Here is a 19378-nt window from a genome sequence, read left to right as displayed (position 1 = left end):
GAAAAACTCAAGTACTTGATATAGAATTCACGGGCACCCGAAGCCTAATTTACCATTCAGGGTGATAATTAATGAGCTGCAAACACTCATTTCCTGCTACACATGAACTGCTGCCTCGATCTTACATTTTACTTGGGCTTTCTTTCCCATCTCGTTACTCAAGTATTGATAAACTTTTTAAAGTTTCTTAAAGAGAAAAAAAAGCAAGAGACAGTGCCAAACAATTTTATAAATAACACGATGGTGATAGCAGCAGAAGCTCCAACAAGCACCAGCAGCTAACATTTATTGAAGGTCCAGGCTAAGGGCTCACATGCATGATCTCCTTTAATCCTCAGACTCGTATGAGACAGGAGGTGTTATCATCATCCTCATCTTACAGAGGAAATTGGAACTCTTGGAGGGTAAGTAATTTGCCCAAGATCAGACAGCTATTAAAAGACGTAAGCAGAGCTTGAATCTGAGTTTGTCTGATTACAGAGCCCAACAGCTAATGACACTATCTTACACAGAGATTCAGCATCTATGGTACACAAAACCATCAAAATAGTAAGAAACAATTAAAGTGAGTAAATATAAAAATATTTGAAAAATTTAAATATAGACAAACACAAAAAGAATATACTTAATACACATTAAGATGCAACATACATTTCAAATATAAACGAATAATATAAAAAGGTTAAACCTATATAAGTAATGCAACTTATTTTACTGAATTCCTCTACACTGCTTTGTTTTATGGTAGGCCCTAGACTCTCCCCTAATTTCAGCAGTCCTAGAAAAGGAGTCTCTTTAGTATAAAAAGCGGCTAGCATCTCTCACACTGAGTAATAATCTTGCACTGTTTTTGTTAATCTGAATGCATGGGATTACTGGATGGCATGAGAATAAAGATACGGTTATCTAAAATGGTTACTTGGTTTGGGAAATACTGATTTCCAAAGCTTTAATACAAAATCCACCAAAAATCTGCTTTCTTTCATTTTTCCAACACAGGCCACATAATCATCCTCAGAGCATCAGTGACAGTTCCAGTTCCAAGTGTTACCATAGCAACTGCTTTTGGAAAATGGAAACTAGTATCCGTGAGCAGTGACCTGATACTATAGTAATAACTCATCCATGTCACAGAATCTTCTTCCTTCACACACTTGCATTAATTTTAGCAAGATTTTTGCAAATTGGCTTGGCTTCCGACACTCCTGCAAGGGTTTTCTTCTTTTTCTAAGATTTTAGTGACCCTCTAGTCTAAGAGGATCTCACTACTCGGGATATAATCAAATCCACCAGCAAAGGCAAGCGCACATTTTCCTGTGGTCAAAGATGTTTACCATTTGACTTGGAAAAATAAAGTCACCAGACAAGTATGATAGATCAATCTCAATTTTCTGGTTCTCATCTTATATTCATTTGGATCTTACAATTATATTTAAAGATGATTATTTCTTAGAAATATAAAGGCAAGACAAATATTTAATTTGCTGGACTGTAACAGCCCTGAACAGACTAGAGGTAAGTCCTCCTTTGTTGAAGGAATTAATATATATACTCATCCTTCCCAGGTGACAGTATTCTGTTAAACTGGATTCAGGATATTTAGATTAATGCTTAAGATTCTGACAAAATTTTTACCTTTCAATGACGCATCTATAAAAGATAAAAATACCTCTTGTCATTCAAGAAGGTTCCTTTATAGCTGGAATGTGGCAATTATGATTAAACAACACAAAAGGACTATTTAAGGCATATTTGGGTCAAGATTTTTCTATTAATCTGTTTTGCTTCTTCTCAACTACTTCTAGCATTTAATTCATTTCTGCATACACAGTTTCTCTTAATTAAAAAAAAAACCAAAAACGTATGCCTCCTTATTTGAAAAAACTCAGCATTGTGCTTTTGCTGAATCTCATAGGGCACGCCCCCCATATCCGGCCACGGTATAATCTGGGTGCGCAAATGGAGCCACTAAGACTGATGTTATGGAATCTGAGATGATAGCTAAACCTGAGGCTTGGAAGTTCAGATTCAGACTACCTGGTTTTGAAAATAAAGAAAATATTCATCATTCTTAAAAAGATAAGTCTCTAAGGCAATTTATACATAATTCCCTAATTAGTTTCACGAAGCCCATTGGGAGACTCAGAAAACTGAAATTGCAGGGACAGTAGGATTCAGCAGCCCTTACCTCCTGGAGGTGGTTTGTTTTTGGAGGTGAGGATGACAAATCCAAATCCTTCATTTTCCTTTCGGTGCAAGACTACATCATAGGCCTCCTGCGGAGCAGGCCTGGCTGGGACCTCTGCTCGGTTCAGGCGGGGCGAGCCATTCTGTGTTGAAAGGAAGGCTTGAGAGCTGTCATCCTCAGGTTGTTTCTCTATAATAAACATGACCAATTCTGATATTTCTGGAACATCATAACTTTTGTTAACTAAAGTGTTTCTGCGCTAAGCCTCTCACAGGAAAATGTAGATTCGAATAACCTATAGCCTAGAGAAGCAATCCCCCCACGTGAGCTCTGGACATCATCGGGTGCAGCTATAGGCTGCATCAGTGTGTCTGACATCTTCAATACTCTGCCAGTGTATAACCGGAAGAATGATGTCCTCTCATTTTAAAGGAAGCTTTTCGAAGCTTCCGTGAAAGTTCATGGTAAACCAATTCTTGAAATTGTCTTAATTCCAGGAGGATTCTGACCAGTAATTTTAATAAAAGTTGGTAATGAAAACTGACCCGGTACACTTCCTTTTAAAATCAACATTAAATATAACTTAGTGCAGGACGAATGTTATATATATATTGTATATAGCATATATATACAATATATATATAATAAAACTGAATAATGTGATGCTGGGGTCACTGCACCAGGGCAGAGGTGCTGCCCCTCACTGGTTGAGAAGTTAGCTGTCAACACAGGATTTGTCTAACAGAATGTGTTTTACAGCTGCAGTCTTCTTGATTGATGATACCAGATGCGCTAACCATCAGCAGTCCTCCGCCTACCCCATCCAGCATATGACAAGCTGTCCACATGAACAGCCAATTCTCCTAGGCATAGAATAGGTCATAGGAATCCCCAGCAAATGGAGAATTAACTTATACCTTATTTTCTTAGTCAAGTATGACATCAGAATTCAAGAAAGAATAACACAAGTTAGTCCTGATTAAAAAAAAAAAAACAGGCAAATTTTGGGCCATAATTTGATCCGAGCCATCATTAACAAAATATACTGCCCTTGAGGAATACCCACTTCTAAGTGCTCTTTTGGCTCAAAATCTACATGATTCTGAGATTATGTTTTTGAATTTCAACAAAATGCTGCCCAACATCCAATCATTAATGAAAAATAAAGGTTTTGTTTTGTTTTTGTATAACGCGTGGTTATAATGAATTAGCTAAATGCCTCCAATAATATCAAACTACTACAAAACTTCTTCATGATGCTTTCCAGGAGAGAGCCAGCCTCTGGTTGTACAACAGCACAGTTTTTACTGCATGTGGTTATGTTCTGACTCCAACACAACACTGCATTAAAATCTGTATGAGTCTCTAAATGCCTGATACTTAGGGAAACAGGCAGGCCTTTCCTTTGGATGTTGCAATCAAAAACACAGTGCCTCATTTTTAAGAGTAATGCAAGTATTCATCAAGTCAACAAACATTCGTTGATGTCCATTCTGTGCTGTCCATTCATTGTGTCCATTCTGTGTTTTATGTGTGGGGGATACAGCAGTTAACTAAATGCATAAATATCCCTACCTCGATGAGGCTTACACTCTTGTGCTACAGGGTTGTCTTTTTAAAATCTTTAAGTGGCGAGAATTCACTTCTAAAAATTCCAATGTAATAGTCACAAAGCTATTGATGAGAAAAATGTATTCATAGCCTCATGTAATGGTTTAGATCCTGGGCTCTACAATTAAACTCCCCGTTTTAATCCCTGGCCCTACTACTCAGCAGTTATGTGTCTCTCAACCATTCTGTGGGTAACTGTAAAACTGAATGACAGTATTTACAGCCTAGTGTTGTAAAGACTAAATAAAAGAATCAGTATGTCTGAGACAGAGTAAAGCACTCATAAATGTTTTTATTTTTTAATGTTAAATGACATTATATTAAAAATTCTCAAATAGAAACATTTGAGGGGAGCCTCTTTGAATACTTAGCAATTCATCAGGATCCAAAATTTTTTTATATTCAGCTCAAGGGATCTCTTGGTATGACTAAAAAACTATATTTGTTTTTAAGAAAACAGATTTAACTTAATAATCCCATCTACAATAGCACCTTGGCAAAATCTGTCAATACGTGAATATAGTCTTAATACAGAGGCCTAAATTTTGTCTCTTTAATAGTAGTATTATTTCTGGATCCTTTTGCCCTTAAATGGCCTTCCATGATGAGGCTCTGGATCACACCAAATGGCTTATCTGATACCCTAGGAAACATACTAAAATACCTGCAAAACCATATAGAAAATGGACTAAGTCTCTTTGTTTCTTGATTAACCTATAAAGCAGGAACAGGCTCACATACCACCATAGAAGATCTTTCTTCTGACAGTTAATAGCACGTGGCCATTTCGAGCCGCCGTTGTCATGAGATCCAAGACTTGTTTGTGAGACTTCCCTTTCACAGGAATCCCATCAATGCACATCAGCTCGTCAGCTGCACGGAGCCGACCATCTTTCTCTGCTGCGCCCAGAGGAATGATGGCCCCGATGTAGATCTGATATGAAAACAAAGTGTAGATTGGTCTCTACAGTCAACAAAGATCTACTACGACCCTTAACTAAGTTAAAGGCTTCCTGACCCAGTACTACACAAACTAACATATTTTGCAGTTCAACTATGAACACTTGAGAAAGGTAGTATCTTAGAAAGTGACCATTCTCTAAAAAGGCGCTTCACATCACCACACTACATGATCCCTTCTGGATCTTCAGGGATGCGCAGACATAAAGTGGAAAATGCAAAGCTGTTCAATAACTTAAAAACTGCCACTATCACTTCTAAGCAATACAACAAAAGACATTAAATTCAGAAAATGCAGTTCTGTGGAGTAACTACTAAAAAGTACAAAAAGTGTATTGAATGCATCAGCAAAGGTTTTCTACACACCGTTCACAGCAACTGGGATAATTCTCAAGAAACTCCCATTACATACGGTTACTAGTGGAAATTCAGTATATACAACCCAGAAACATTTCTTGTTCCTAAATCTCAAAGCAGCAGATGTATCTCAGGGGAACAGAGTGTCCTGAGGTCCACTTACATCGAGGCAAACAGATTTGGCTCATTTTATTTGCCGGCAATTAGAATCCTGTAATTAGGGAATCCTGAATGTTTGGGCTAGTTTCAGAGCTGCTAAAACCTGACATTGAAGAGAAGAGTTTCTCCCAAATTGTTTGAGATAAACTCTGAAAATGTCTTAGTCACCACTATATGTACCAACAAAATAGGAAGCATTAAAACAAAATCATGTCTTCCACCAAGAACAATCAAGGTATTTTATATTTGCCCTGTATAAGTTGACCTGCCTTGAGCTTTATATGTCTCTTATAATTGTTTTAACTATAGCCAATATGGCTAATTAGAACATATTTATAATACATAAATCAACTGTTCTATCCAGAAATAGAAAGACGACTGTCATTTTATTTTAAAAGGTTATTGTTACTCACCTATCTTCCAAGGATGATGATAATGTCTTTCTTATATCACACAGAAAAAACTTAAATATGTTCTCCAACTCTACCAAGTACATTCTTTTTTTTTATAATTTTTATTGTTATGTTAATCACCTACATCATTAGTTTTTGATGTAGTGTTCCATGATTCATTGTTTGTGCATAACACCCAGTGCTCCACGCAGAATGTGCCCTCTTTAATACCCATCACCAGGCTAACCCATCCCCCCACCCCCCTCCCCTCTAGAACCCTCAGTTTGTTTTTCAGAGTCCATCGTCTCAATGGTTCATCTCCCCCTCCGACTTACTCCCCTTCATTCTTCCCCTCCTGCTATCTTCTTCTTTTTTTTTTCTTAACATATATTGCATTATTTGTTTCAGAAGTACAGATCCGTGATTCATCAGTCTTGTACAATTCACAGTGCTCACCATAGCACATACCCTCCCCAATGTCTATCACCCAGCCACCCAATCCCTCCCACTCCCCACCACTCCAGCAACCCTCAGTTTGTTTCCTGAGATTAACAAGTACATTACTTCTCTGTCATTCAAACTAAGGGCAAAACTTAAAAATAGAAGCCATTACATTTGTTCTCTAAACTTTATGTGAGAATTGTGTACGAAGTTCTATATTTTAAATGCTTTACAAACATAACCCTTATGCTTTCTGAACAGAAACATCAATTATTTTCTATTTTCCTAGTTTCATAGGTACAGCAGATGAAATGGCACGCAAAGTACTGAGCATGAAAATGTCAACCCATTAATAAGAGTAACTGACATAATATGCAAAGGCTCATGCCACCTGTTTATGGAGCATTCAAAGGACAGACCAATGGTGCTAAACAGGATGCTTCTTTCTTAGAGAAGGCAAAGGTCTTAAAATTTAACAAAGGCAAAGGGAAATAAAAATTGAAAATAAGCTGTAGGCACATAGAGAAAGACAGAAATTAACTACTGCCCAATTGACAGTGCACATATTCAGTTCTTGCCTTCAGTTCTAGCCTCAGCCACACCTAGGTAACTGGGAGACCATCACACTAACAGAAATGCAGTTCTTCCTCTCATTCATGAGATGCTCAGAGAAAACAAAATCTTAGAAAAAAAAAAAAGAAAACCACCATATTCTACCAAATAGCCACCTAAAAGTTCATAGGAATGGCCAAATTCCGAAGTGTGTGAACTTACAGACTGGTCCGGTCCCTCTCCTCCCAGTACCCGGAAGCCAAACCCCGACTCCTGTTTCCGAAGAAAAACATCCAAGTCCTTGGTGTTTGGTGCTAAGGAAAACCAGAAAAATATACAAATAAATAAGTAAAACACAATACTTTGATTTATTTAAAAAGGATTACAATAAAACAATGCAATTATTTAGTAGGATAATATTACAGAGTTCAATAAACTATAATCTCAGAACTTTCTGGTAGGTGAAAACTTACACAAGAACATACCACTACATTCAATCTTAAATCTTTGTTTTCAGCTCTAAACAAAACTTTGTATCGAGATTGCTCAGAAACATTTACCCCCGCTTCCATTATGCTGCCATTAAGTCCTAATGCTTTCAATTCAATGTTGTGATATTAAATACAGAATCATCCAATTTAAGTTTGGCATTTGATAGGTACAAATTATCTCAATTAACAGTTGGACAAATCCTAGGAAAAGAGAGCCCATAAAATGCCTTAATTCTACTCCTAAACTAATACCTTTGTTTTTGAAAAGCATTCCATATTTGCTTAGCCTAATTTTGCAAACGGGTATTATTTTAAAAGAAAATGATCGCTAACACCTACCATCAGCCCCATTTTCTAGCTGTGGAAACTGAGGCCTCGGTAAGTGGCCCAGTGTCAGGCAGCAAGTAAATGGCAGAGCTGAGATTTCGAGCCAACTTGATTTCTAGGGTCCAGGCTCTTCACCCACCCTATTCTGTCCCCCAAGAGCAGGTCGCATTCATCAGAATATTAAGTCCGGAAAACCTACTTCACAACTAAAATAATTTGATCTTCAAGAAAATATTGATGTTATTCACAAGCAAGAAGTCTTTGCTGGAAAGATGGTGGGGAACTACATAAAACCTGAGATACCGTACAGGGTAAATCTTGATAATGTTCCTCAGAAGGAGTCTCTTTTGAGACATGATTCCTATTAGAATTATAGAACTTTAGGGATAGAAGACTCTGGAGCTCAACTCAGTCACTTTATGGGTGCCGCCTAAAGGGGCTGAGTAGTTTCTACCAATACTAAGAATACATCAGGCTATCAATGGCAAGTCAGAAGAAAGCGATTCCCTATAATTCTATTAATTTAAATTACTGCTTTGCTGTGTTTGCATCTGGTTTTCATCTTTCTGAATATGGCCTGGGCCTACCAAGATAAAGATCTGGAACTGGTTAAATAACTATGAAGTCGATTATACATAATATTTCCACCTGTGTACACAGTTTCCAAGGTAGATTTAGATCTATTTCTCAGAAACAAATTAATTTAAAAAAATTAAGCCTATGTAAGCTGCAATTTTGCTTTGGAAGAGATTTATCATTTTAAGTAAATTAGCACAAAACTGAATCTCTGTCTTCTGCATGCTCTCTGCTCATCATCTCTCAGCTGGGCTCCTCTGAGCGGTCTACTCTGGTTTCCTCCTCAGGCTGCACACCCTCTGATTCACCATCCCTCTTACTCCCGCCAGGAGAATCTCTCTGAAATGCAAGTCCAAGATGATCCCTGTAAACCATTCCGAGGCTCTCCATCCTTTCTATGATGGACTCCCGCTTCCTCAGAATGGCCTCGCCTGCCCCTGCTCTCCCCTCTGGTTTCCTGTGCCAAATGCACCCAGCCGAACTGGGCTACTTGTAGAACTCGGGCCGTGCAAGGTCAATGTGCAAAGGTTACTCCTGCTTTCCTTCCCTTTTTCTCTGTCTCATAAACACCTCTTCGTCTTTGAAGATGTGGTTCTGGCTTAACTTCCTACGTGAAGCAGGATCTGACACTTCCTACCACCCCCAGTGGTAAAATTGACCGTCTCCTCCTTTGGATCCCTGTGAGGCTTATTTGGACTTATTTATACATACTTCTTTGATTGCATATTTGTCTTTTCCATTCAGGGTTAATCATCTTTTTGGGCGCAGGGCCTATGGAACTTATTTATCTCTATATTCCTAACACCTACTTTGGTGTTAGGAAGATAGCAGGTACTTAATCCCTGGTTTTGAAAAAAAATGGATGAACGAATGTTGAATAGAAATGGAAGAAGCCCAGAGTCATGAAAATGGGGATGAAGGAATAACTTTTCAATATGGTTTTGAAAGATGGAAAGGTCCCAGTTTTTAGAAAATTCAAAGTGATTTTGTCACATGCTGTCCTGAAATATTGCACAGCTACTTACGTTTATCTTCATATAAAGTCTTCGATTTCAGGTAGACCTCAGAAGGATCCAATTTCGGGGATCCTGACCTGATAATGCTGGGTGGAAACGGCATAGGCTGGGGAATGGGCTCATTTATGGCCTCCAAACTTCCTGAATGTTCCTTTCTGTCTGTTTTCTGAAATGGAAAAGGGCCTTACTTAGTATTTTAGAAAACCAGATGGTCGATTAGTTCATAAAACTATTGTGTGAACCAGATGTGTCAACTGACGACAGGTGAGGAGGGGTATGGCAGGGTCAAAGCCACTGCAAAGTCTTGTAGGAATTTACCTTCATAGCCGTGTGCCCTTGGTTAAAACATATTTAACTTAAATTAGAAAAGATTTATACTGCTGTCAACCGAAGGGCCTGAATTAGTCCTAAGTTTACATGATCTTGCCCTTTCCTCCACCCCCAAGACACAAACGGACTTTGAGAAGAAGATGAGCAAGGACATAAGCCAGGGCGGCAGCGTGTGGTAAGAGGGGGGCCCCAAGTGAACAGCCTCGTGAAGCTCTTGATCCGCCCCACATCCCCACTCACTCACTTTAATTCCCAGTGCAGATGTTTGAGATGCCATTCTTGCTCAGAAAATGGAGTAGGAAGTGTTACCTCTAATGTGGGCTACAAAGAGGACACTATGAAAACCCGGCATGGCCAATTCAAATACATGAAGGAAAAACGCACAATTGTGTGGGACAATCTGGTAAAGGCAACCAGGGGCATTATGTTCGTATTTTTCCCATTCTTTTCCAAAATAATAGCCAGGCAAAATGATTTAAATAAAATCTGAAAAGAAAAAAAAAAAGGATCCAATAAACAGCCTGAGAAAATAAATATGGTTTTGAGAAGAGCCTGTTCTTCTGCATTCTTGCTGGGGGAGGCAGATTAGGGATGTCAGTTATAAAACAACAAATGCGGACTAGGATGCAGGAGGGAGTGGGGTGAGGACGGTCCCTGCAACGTGCTGTCCCAGAGTCACTGACCCACACCCCGTTGGGTGGCAGGAAGACGAGAGCAGCTTCCTCCCCTCCCCCTGACATGTCCTAGGGTTCTGGCAGAGCAGCACGAGGTCACTGGTAATAAAACATTAGGGTCACCACGGCTGCACTGGCGTCCATTATGAAATAGAACGGTAGCACGGGAGTTAAAAACAATGACCAAAGGAACCAGAGAAACGTAGAAAAACACAGTGCAATTTTAACTACGTGGGCAAAAAAGTATTTCTGTTCACACTGGTTGTAAGTGGTACAGTCTATACAAGTGCAGAATGTTTCTTTCCTGTTGAGCCATAAGACAGCAAATTTGTAGAGGATCCTACTGGGTGGATTAGAAAGAATTCACCCATTTTCTATCAGTTGGTCTTTCCTTTAATAGCCTATGGTGGATGGTTATGGAAGCCCATCTTTCCATTGCGAGATGACAGACTCCAAATCAAGCAAACTAGAACTAAATTAAGATTGTATATATAATTGTCTTTATAGCCAGACCCACGTAATTGTGGATATTTTGGCAGCTACACGTCTGCCCCTAGCCCACTTTCTTTCCTGGCACTGTTTGCTGTACCCTTTTTTAGATCTCATTTGCTATACAGGTCCTTAAATAGGCTACTCAGTTATTCAGAAGAATGCCAAAGAAAACACTGTTACAAGTCTGACAGCCTATCACTTTGATAACAAGCAAATTGAGCACAGAGGCCACAGTTATTCTAGAAAGTCTGGTGTAGTCCATTGTGAGAAGGTTATCTCAATGTGGGTATTTAATGTCCCCAGGAAATGATGTGAAGCTACCGCTCCTTCTCTTTGGGCGTCAGGGAGATGTCACAGGATCTATTCTCTGCCCTAACACGTAGCTACTTCCTTACCCTTGCTCCTCTGAAACACAAAGAAAGCAGAAGGACTTCTAAAAGTGGGCACTTTGGTGTCTTCACGCTTTACCATTTAGAGGACAGGGTTGCTGGCAGTATGGGCCGCTAGCATTCGGTAGAAATACTTAACCAGGAAAGCACGCCTCCTCTCTACCTCACACGCTTTCCCAGAGTTTCTGACACAGGCCCAGGGCAGGATGCCTTCTCACTTCTCCCAGTGGATAATCACCACCACAGAGCGCTGCTATTATGGAAGGGGACACCGTATCTCTCTCGCTGTGTTCGGAAGAAGCATGTGAGGACCACTGTATACTCACCATTTTGGCAGTTTTAGTTGGTGAAGGAGGACCTTAAAAAAAATGAGCCAGATTTTAAAAACAGAGGAAACATTTCCAGATCACAAATACTGCTCATGTTTATGATAAAACTAGCTTCGACTTTTAGTAGATTAGTAAATTCTATGGCCAACACCCGCTGTGTGCCAGGCCTTGGTACATATATTATCTCACTTCATTTTTGCGACAATTCTAAGGCATAAGCGTTACTACCACTTTACAGATCATGTCAACGAAGACTCAAACAGATTACATCACTTCCTCATACCATAGAACAGGTAGCAAGGCAGGAAACTGACATTAGGCCTGTCTGACACCAAACCCTGGTCTCTTTGTTAAAGGTGTTGGAATCCTGGATAACTCTCCAGCACTCACAGAGATCCTCCCCTTACTCTGAGCACATTCTACCATATCATCCAGAGAAGAAACAAAAATAGTTCAAAGAAGTGAGAAAAGTGAAAAATATCCCAATGAAGTTAAATTGCTCATTTGCCTCAAAAATGAAAACTAAAAGCCAGAGAGAGAAGGGTGAAGGGCTAAATTTTATTCTTTAAAATACTAGTCATTCATAGGTAGGGATTTAAGAAAGCCCATCAAAATGCAACTTTATGATTAGTCCTTGGACCTGGATTTATGTCTGCGAGCAGCTCAGGTCAGCTGATGACCCTGGAAAATAAAAATTATATTTCTCTCACACGAGGACTGTGGGGTTTAACTAACATTTATGGACAGAGACTAAAGCTTAAGAGAAAAGCTTCGTGAGCACGAACTACCATGATTGCTTTACAGAGCGATTACACACCATCCAACATTTTGCTTATTCACAGAGATGCTAGCTCTTTCAAAACATCCTCAGCACATCAGAGGCCCAGATGAAGAACCACCAGTGGAAAGCGTCAATTTCTATTACTGCCATCAACAGAGAAAATGAAATTAAGAGGATATATTTCATCTGAAGTAGCACAATACTGTGACTCTCTCTAATCACTAAAGCCATAAATCAGATTAATTTTAAAAAGAATATAGAGGAAAGAAAATCCGTAATGGACACGAATGAAACCACTAATAACTAAAAAAGCTGCTGCAAAAGATACTGCTTATGGAAGCAGTCAGACAGAACCTTGAGGAAAAGGCACACTAATTACCAGTTAAGTCTGCTGGGGAAAAAGATTCTGCCCTGGAAGGAAGGACGATTAACAGATACCAATGCATGAACAATGAAGATTTTTCCTTGTGCTTTTACTCACCTCCTCTTAAGATAAGCAATGGTACATCTGCACCTACGGGAAATTGCTTTAGCACGTCTACCACTTGGAGATGTGTTAAATTCTGCACATTTTGATGGTAAATTTCCTTAATTATATCCCCTTTCTGGAGGCCTTGACACCACTGACTATCCAATATCATTTTGACCTTCTGTCCTGTTGGGCTGTCAGCAATTGCAAACCCAAAGCCTTTAGGGCCCTTAATCAGAGGGATAGTCACTAGTTCAGGCTGGGAGCTGCCCGATGATGCCAGGGATGCTCGCTGCTCGCTCGGGTCCGATGGTCCATTGAGACGGTCACTGATCAAGGTGGGTCCCGGCTTTCCATTCTGGTCCAGGACCACTGCTCCTGACTTAAAATCCTGAGTATTCATGCAAGTCTCTCCCTTGGTTAATGACTGGCCATTGATGACAGGAGTAGCAGCAACAATGTCCACAACAGGGTCTTCATTGTCATCAGGAAGTGGATAACCACGGCAGAGAGTGAGGTTGACATACTGATTGACAGGTACCAATTGAAACATATGGACAACATCTGCATGGGTGTGACCAAGGACACAGCTGCCATTGATGTCTACAATAACATCACCTGTTAAGACATAATCGTATTAAAAATATTAAAACCACCAAGTAAGTTAATGTTTTGTTGGGGCAGGGTGGGACAAAAATAAATTTATCATCTAAATTTGAATTCTGGAAACCTCTTACTATTCATTAACTGCTGAAAAGACAGATTTCGAACACAGACACGTCATTCTCCCTTCTGTGGTTCTTCTCTAAAAAGAATATAAATGTATGAAACCTTAATTATCTTTGCAGCAGAGTGATGACCTCAAGCTCAAGGGAATCATTTGAAAAAAAACTGTGGATTCATACTGTCATTGTTAGTATATCCTCTGAGTCATACCCAAGCGGCCACACAAAGCCAGGTTCATGGCAGCAGGTATTCAGTACATAGAAGAGGAGCAAATAACTCCATCAGCTACTTGTACAAACAGGCGATCTTTCAATACCACCTTCTATTTCTTGATTTTAAGAGGCCAGTAATTACAGGGTACTTAAAAATTCATTCTAGTTTGAAGAATGTAGGGCTGAAGATTAGAATAATGTGACGTTATGAATGTATGTTCCTTTGACATCTTTCTTAATCGTAGAGATTTTCAATTTATTGTAATTTCAGATTTCAAAAGGAGAAACAAGCGACAAGAGAATCCAACACAAGCAAAGAATGTATTATTTAAGACATTGAAAAGTCAGCTAAACGAATTCTTGTAGAAGTTGGTTTTGCTTTCCTGATTTTACATTATTACGACCACCTTGTGGCAGAATCATTATTATTTGACATTCATCAGTGGTGAATTTTTTTAATGCAGCCTTAACTTTAAAAACCTGCCCTCTAATGTCTCATCTGTTTGCTGCTTTTATTTGAATATTGAATATTTAAAAGGTTATTGCCAAATAAAGTGCTTTAATTTGTTCTGATTGCATGTAGGCCTGAAAAAAATCAACATAAATGGTATTTAAAAACAAACGTTAAAGTGTGCAGGAATGTGTTTCATAATCTAAGATGACACAGAAATCAGACTAATAAGAAACAAAGTTTAGACTTTCCCTCCTCTAGTAAAAGTTTAGACTTTCCCTCCCCTAGTAAAAGTTAATTTCCATGGAAGTATTGTATTGCTATGCAAATTAGACATCAGTTTTAGACAAATCTGCATCTATATTATGAAACCCTGACAGCACATTCAACAACTACCAAATGTGTTTTGTGGACAAAATGTTAAAAAAAAAAAAAAAAAAAGTCGAAACTGAGAGCTTAAAAATTTTTACTAGTAATTTTACTCTCTCTAGTTTGTTAATCTTACAAAGTCATAAAGAAGAGCACAAATAATTTTCCTTATAAATATAACTTCTGATTATTTTAACTTTTCTTGTTTTAAGTCTTAAGTCTCTTGTTTTAAGCTTCATGTTTTAAGTCAAGTGGGAAAGCATAATATGAGAGATGCCATATCCTAAATGAAAATAAGTTGATATGTGCCATCAAAAATACTATGGCAACTGAATCGTCCAAATGGGGGGACACATTTGCATTAGCAAATAGTCTAAGAAGCGACCCTATTGGCATAGTAACATCCTTCTAGGAAAAAGTGCTCAAGCCTCCCCCATAACTGTAATTGTTCTTGAACTTCCTCTAACCCCCTCAGCCATAAAAACTGTCAGCCATATAAAAATATCTAACAATTACCAAGACTTAGGGAAAACTATAAAAAGGACAGATTTATATGGCTCTGTAAAAATGGTAATTTCATGTCTATAATTCTTAACATAGGAGTTTAATTTTACTAACAACCAGTAAGACTAAGGAAGCAAAATCCAAACGAAATCAAACAAAACAAAACAGGAGAAAAAAACCGTGGGACATCATTTGTTCACTATAAACATCGCAATGGGTCATTTTTCAAGAAAGATTATAGGTACATTTTAGATCGCTCCCAAAGTACCCTACATCATCGAAGAAAAACTACCAAACAGTTCTCTGAGATGGTTAATCAATCTTTATCTTAGCATACTCGAGGAGTTATCTCGAGATGATACAAATTACTCAAAAAAATCAATACCTTTAATATGCTTTCTCTAGTTGTACACTTATTTATAAAAAATGGCCCTCCTCAAAACTAGTATGCATTGAATTTAGAGGATAACTATTTTAATACAGGAATCTCCCTCCCCAGTAGTGTAATCTAGTTCTCTCTCTATATATAAGCGATATGTATATGTACATATAGTTATTATATATGTAAATACATATTTATTATATATCAGTTTTATAAATATATATGTAAATGAAATCTTTTCACTGTAGTTTTTTAAATTAAATTAATTAATTAATTATTTTTTTTTTATTACGTTGTTAGTCATCATCACCGTAGTTCTTAATACAGCATCACTGCTCTTCAAATCTTTCTGAGAAATTCATTACCTGGTGCAATTTTCCCATCCTGAGCTGCAGGACCATCTTTCAGCACATTTTTTACTTGTAAAAACTCATCAGGCCTATCTCCACCAATAATGGTAAAACCAAATCCCATTGTGCTTTTCTTCAATGATGCTCGAATAAGAATGCCTTTCAGCTGGGAGGGATCTCGAGTAAAGTGGGATTTTTCCATATCTGTACCAAAATGAGAAATGGGTTTGAGAACAAAAATAAAAACAATGAACATGGCCCTCAAAGTCAACCTTTAAGAGAGTCTATATAAACTTAAATATAACAAACCATAAAGGGAAGCACATTAGAGAGAATCTTTAATGTTATGAGACAGAATTTAAATTCATAAACTATTAAAAAAAACTTAGCCAATGACTCAGGTGTCTCTTACAGGCCTTCTCTATGTTATCTGAAAGGTAAAAGCACCTACTTTATCTCCCCCTCATTGCTTTGTTTGTTTGTACTTTTTCTTTAACCCAGAGTCCTTCATATGAAGTCAAAATGATACACCCGCAGGACCACCTTTATTATTAAATTCCTGAAGGTCCTGGACACCATTCAGCTGTACATTTCATTTAAATAAGCATCTACTGAGCTCTACTGAGAAAACACTATTCTGGGAGGATGAAGGCAACTCACACGCTTATGGAAAAGAATATACTGACATATACCGAGAACTTTTTATAATTCACAACTCAGGCTTTCTGCAGCCTTCAGTTTCTATCTGATGAAGGCATGAATTCCTGAACTATCAGTAAATAGCTTCATGTTTCTTTCCCTTTTACTTGTGTTCAGTGAATACTTTGGGGAGAAAGCAAACACAGCTCCACTGAAAAGCCTGTTTTTAGAGGTTTCCTCAGATGATCCTAAAACTGAAAGTGATCCATATTTGCAAATAATGAATTTTTACAACTCCTTCTCTCTCCTCTCCTCTCCTCTCTGGCTGCATTAGGGCACTTTTGAGAACCGTGAAAAGATCTAAGTGTACGATTAATAATGTACAAAGCATTGTTTAAATTAACGTTTCAAAAAATGGTCTAACATTTGCTGCCAAATATTTAATAGTTTTATTGAGATATAATCACATATGATAACTGAGCCACTTTAAGTGTACAAGTCAATGTTGTGCAACCATCACTTAATTTTAGGAACCCCCTGCCCCGAAATCCCCATGCCCATTAGCCACTCCCCATTTCTCCCTGACCTGCACTCACACACCCTAGTGTTAGGCAATCACTAAGCTATTTTTGTCTACAGCTCTGCCCAATCTGGACATTTCATATAAATGGAGTCATGGAATATGTGGTCTTTTGAATGATTTCTTTCACTGAGCGTCATGTTTTTGAGGTTCATCTGTATTTTAGCATGTGTGAGTACTTTATTCCTTTTAATGCCAAGTAATATTCCGCTGTAGGGACATATCGCATTTTACTTATCCAGTTTTCAGCTGACGGACAGCTAGGTTGTTTCCACTTTCTGGCCATTATGAGTGATGCTGCTATGACCACTCATGTACAAGGTTTTGCGTGGACATACATTTTCATTCCTCTTCTGTACATAGTAGGACTGGAAGGGCAGCAGTTACCAATAAACCTACAGTAACTATGTTTAACGTGTTGAAAAACTGCCACACTTTTCCAAAGAGACTGCACCATTTCACATTTCCACCGGCATCTATGAGGGCTCCGATTTCTCCACGGCGTGGCCCACACCGGTTACTGCGTGCTCTCCGGTTCTAGCCGCTCTAGTGGGCATGAATGGTATCTCACCATGGTTTTGGCACTCATTTCCCTAGTGACTTCAACCAACACAGGTGACGTGTTTCATACAGAGCTCACCCTCAGCACTAGTATCGAGCCCAGAGTTATCTGCGTATAGCTGCTGCTGCCCCTCATGGCAAAGGGTTCTGAGAGGCACACATAAAGCCTGTTGCCAGTTAGAAAAGAGTCATCTTTGGGGCTGCCCCATATGGTGGCAGGGACTGAGCAGTGTAAACAGCTCCCTCAAGAGGCAGGGCTGACCTGAAGATACTGACAAAGGCAGGCTTGCGGTGGGAGTAGGTTTACTTTATTTGACCTATTCTTCCCAGTTTTGCTGATCTCTTATAAATAAAAGCACTTGACACGAAATAAAGAAATAAAGAAAGGAAGGAAGGAAGGAAGGAAGGAAAAGAAAGAAAGAAAGAAAAGAAAGAAAGAAAGAAAGAAAGAAAAGAAAGAAAGAAAGAAAGAAAGAAAGAAAGAAAGAAAGAAAGGAAAGAAAAAAGAAAGAAAGAAAGAAAGAAAGAAGAGAAAAGGAAAAAGAAAAAGGAAAAGGAAAAGAAAAGAAAATCAGCTATTTCGGGCTTCTCCAAGTGGAGGACTAGACTCCAGACGGTAGTGTGTTGACCAGCATAAACACTATTTTGGGAGGCCTCTCGAAGCTTGGCCAGTCAGCCTGCTCCTGGTGATCTCTCTGTGTACTGCTGAGCTGAGCTCTTGCTGAGCCTCTGACATTCCAACTAGCCACCAGTCTCTGAACAAATATTACTTAAAAAATATTTGCCACATTCAAAGCCCATTCAGTCGTGTAAATTGATTATGACTGCCCACTGGGGTCACCTACCGGTTGTGGACAAGACCATCTGCTTAATGACCGTGTATGTAGGCAACTGAGAACAAAATCTGATGAAATGTACCTTTCTCGTTTTTAATTGTGACACTTCAAATATTGTGATACTTCTGGTGAGCTATCTCATGCTCTGGTCCTCGTGAATGCTGGAATAAGACTGGCTCCTGAGGGTGAAACTAGAAAATCGGCATATGATGGATGAGATCCAGATGTGCAAAGGGGGAGGGGGAGTTCTGGCTAATACCTAATTTTGCAAAGTATTAATATAAAACAGCCCAAGCTAATGAGAAGTTGGTCAGAATTAGGTCTTATCAGAATTAAACAAAGGGAGAATAAGAAAAGCACAAAGAAACTGTCTTTGATTCTAAAATACCTGATTTTAAATCCAAGCTGTGGGATTTAGTTGAGTGATCTTGGAATGTTATTAGAACTTTTAAAAGTCTCAGTTTCTTCATCTATAAAATAGGGATAATAGTACCTAATTCATGGGATTGTTACAGGGATTAAACTAGGTCAAGCACTGAAGCACAGGCAACAGGGCCTGACAAACAGTAAGTGCTCAATAAATGTAGATGAGCACAAACACATACATCCTGGCTCAGAAACTTGAGTACTCCTGTCCTTGTGGCAAGCATCTCCTTGGAATGGATGCATCCAATGACTGTTAACCAGATGCCATGGAGGCATCTGAGTGGGGACCATAATATTAATAACCTTGCAGAGATATTTTGAGTCTTAGATGAGATGATGTGTACGACGCATCCAATCAAGTACCCGACCCAGTATCTCAATAAATGGTAGCCATCATTCTTCAAGAACTAGCATAACTTCTATCACTTCTAGGAAGTTTTTCTTGCCCTCTCCACAGCCAAATTTAATTTCTCTCTCCTTTGTTCCAACTCTCTCCTTTGTTATGTCTGCTATCATACTGTATTAAAATTAGGTGTCTATTTCCCTGCCTAAATTGTGAGCTCCTGAAAGACAAAGGCTGGGTCATTATTCTCCTTTTAATGCCCAGCTCATAGGAGAGTGCCTGGTTATCCAGATTAATAACACACACGCACGCACGCACGCGCACACGCTCCCTGCCCTCAAGAGGCTTAGAGTTTAGTGAGGGAGAGAAGATCTCCCTTGATATGTGAAGACATGGGCATTCAGGAACTATATGTGATAATACAAAGAACTCTGAATTTAAACTCAGTAAAACTAAGTGCAAATT

The 19378-nt window shown here is 38.8% G+C and overlaps 1 protein-coding gene across 3 annotated transcripts in view; it reads right to left on the bottom strand.

The window, feature by feature from the left end:
- The window catches only part of MAGI3 (membrane associated guanylate kinase, WW and PDZ domain containing 3), a 237322-nt gene that overhangs the window by 25235 nt on the left and 192709 nt on the right, over positions 1 to 19378 (bottom strand). For all 3 annotated transcript variants that reach the window (XM_027610097.2, XM_027610105.2, XM_027610111.2), the window contains exons 9-15: positions 15544 to 15732; positions 12547 to 13152; positions 11282 to 11313; positions 9080 to 9236; positions 6883 to 6974; positions 4541 to 4733; positions 2189 to 2377 (exon numbers count right to left, since the gene is read on the bottom strand). In XM_027610097.2, coding sequence (XP_027465898.1) covers positions 2189 to 2377; positions 4541 to 4733; positions 6883 to 6974; positions 9080 to 9236; positions 11282 to 11313; positions 12547 to 13152; positions 15544 to 15732 — 1458 coding nt within the window. The remainder of the gene's footprint in view (positions 1 to 2188; positions 2378 to 4540; positions 4734 to 6882; positions 6975 to 9079; positions 9237 to 11281; positions 11314 to 12546; positions 13153 to 15543; positions 15733 to 19378) is intronic.

This window comes from Zalophus californianus, chromosome 4, assembly GCF_009762305.2.
Source record: "Zalophus californianus isolate mZalCal1 chromosome 4, mZalCal1.pri.v2, whole genome shotgun sequence".
NCBI lineage: Eukaryota > Metazoa > Chordata > Mammalia > Carnivora > Otariidae > Zalophus > Zalophus californianus.
This window is presented reverse-complemented; position numbering and strand designations above follow the sequence as displayed.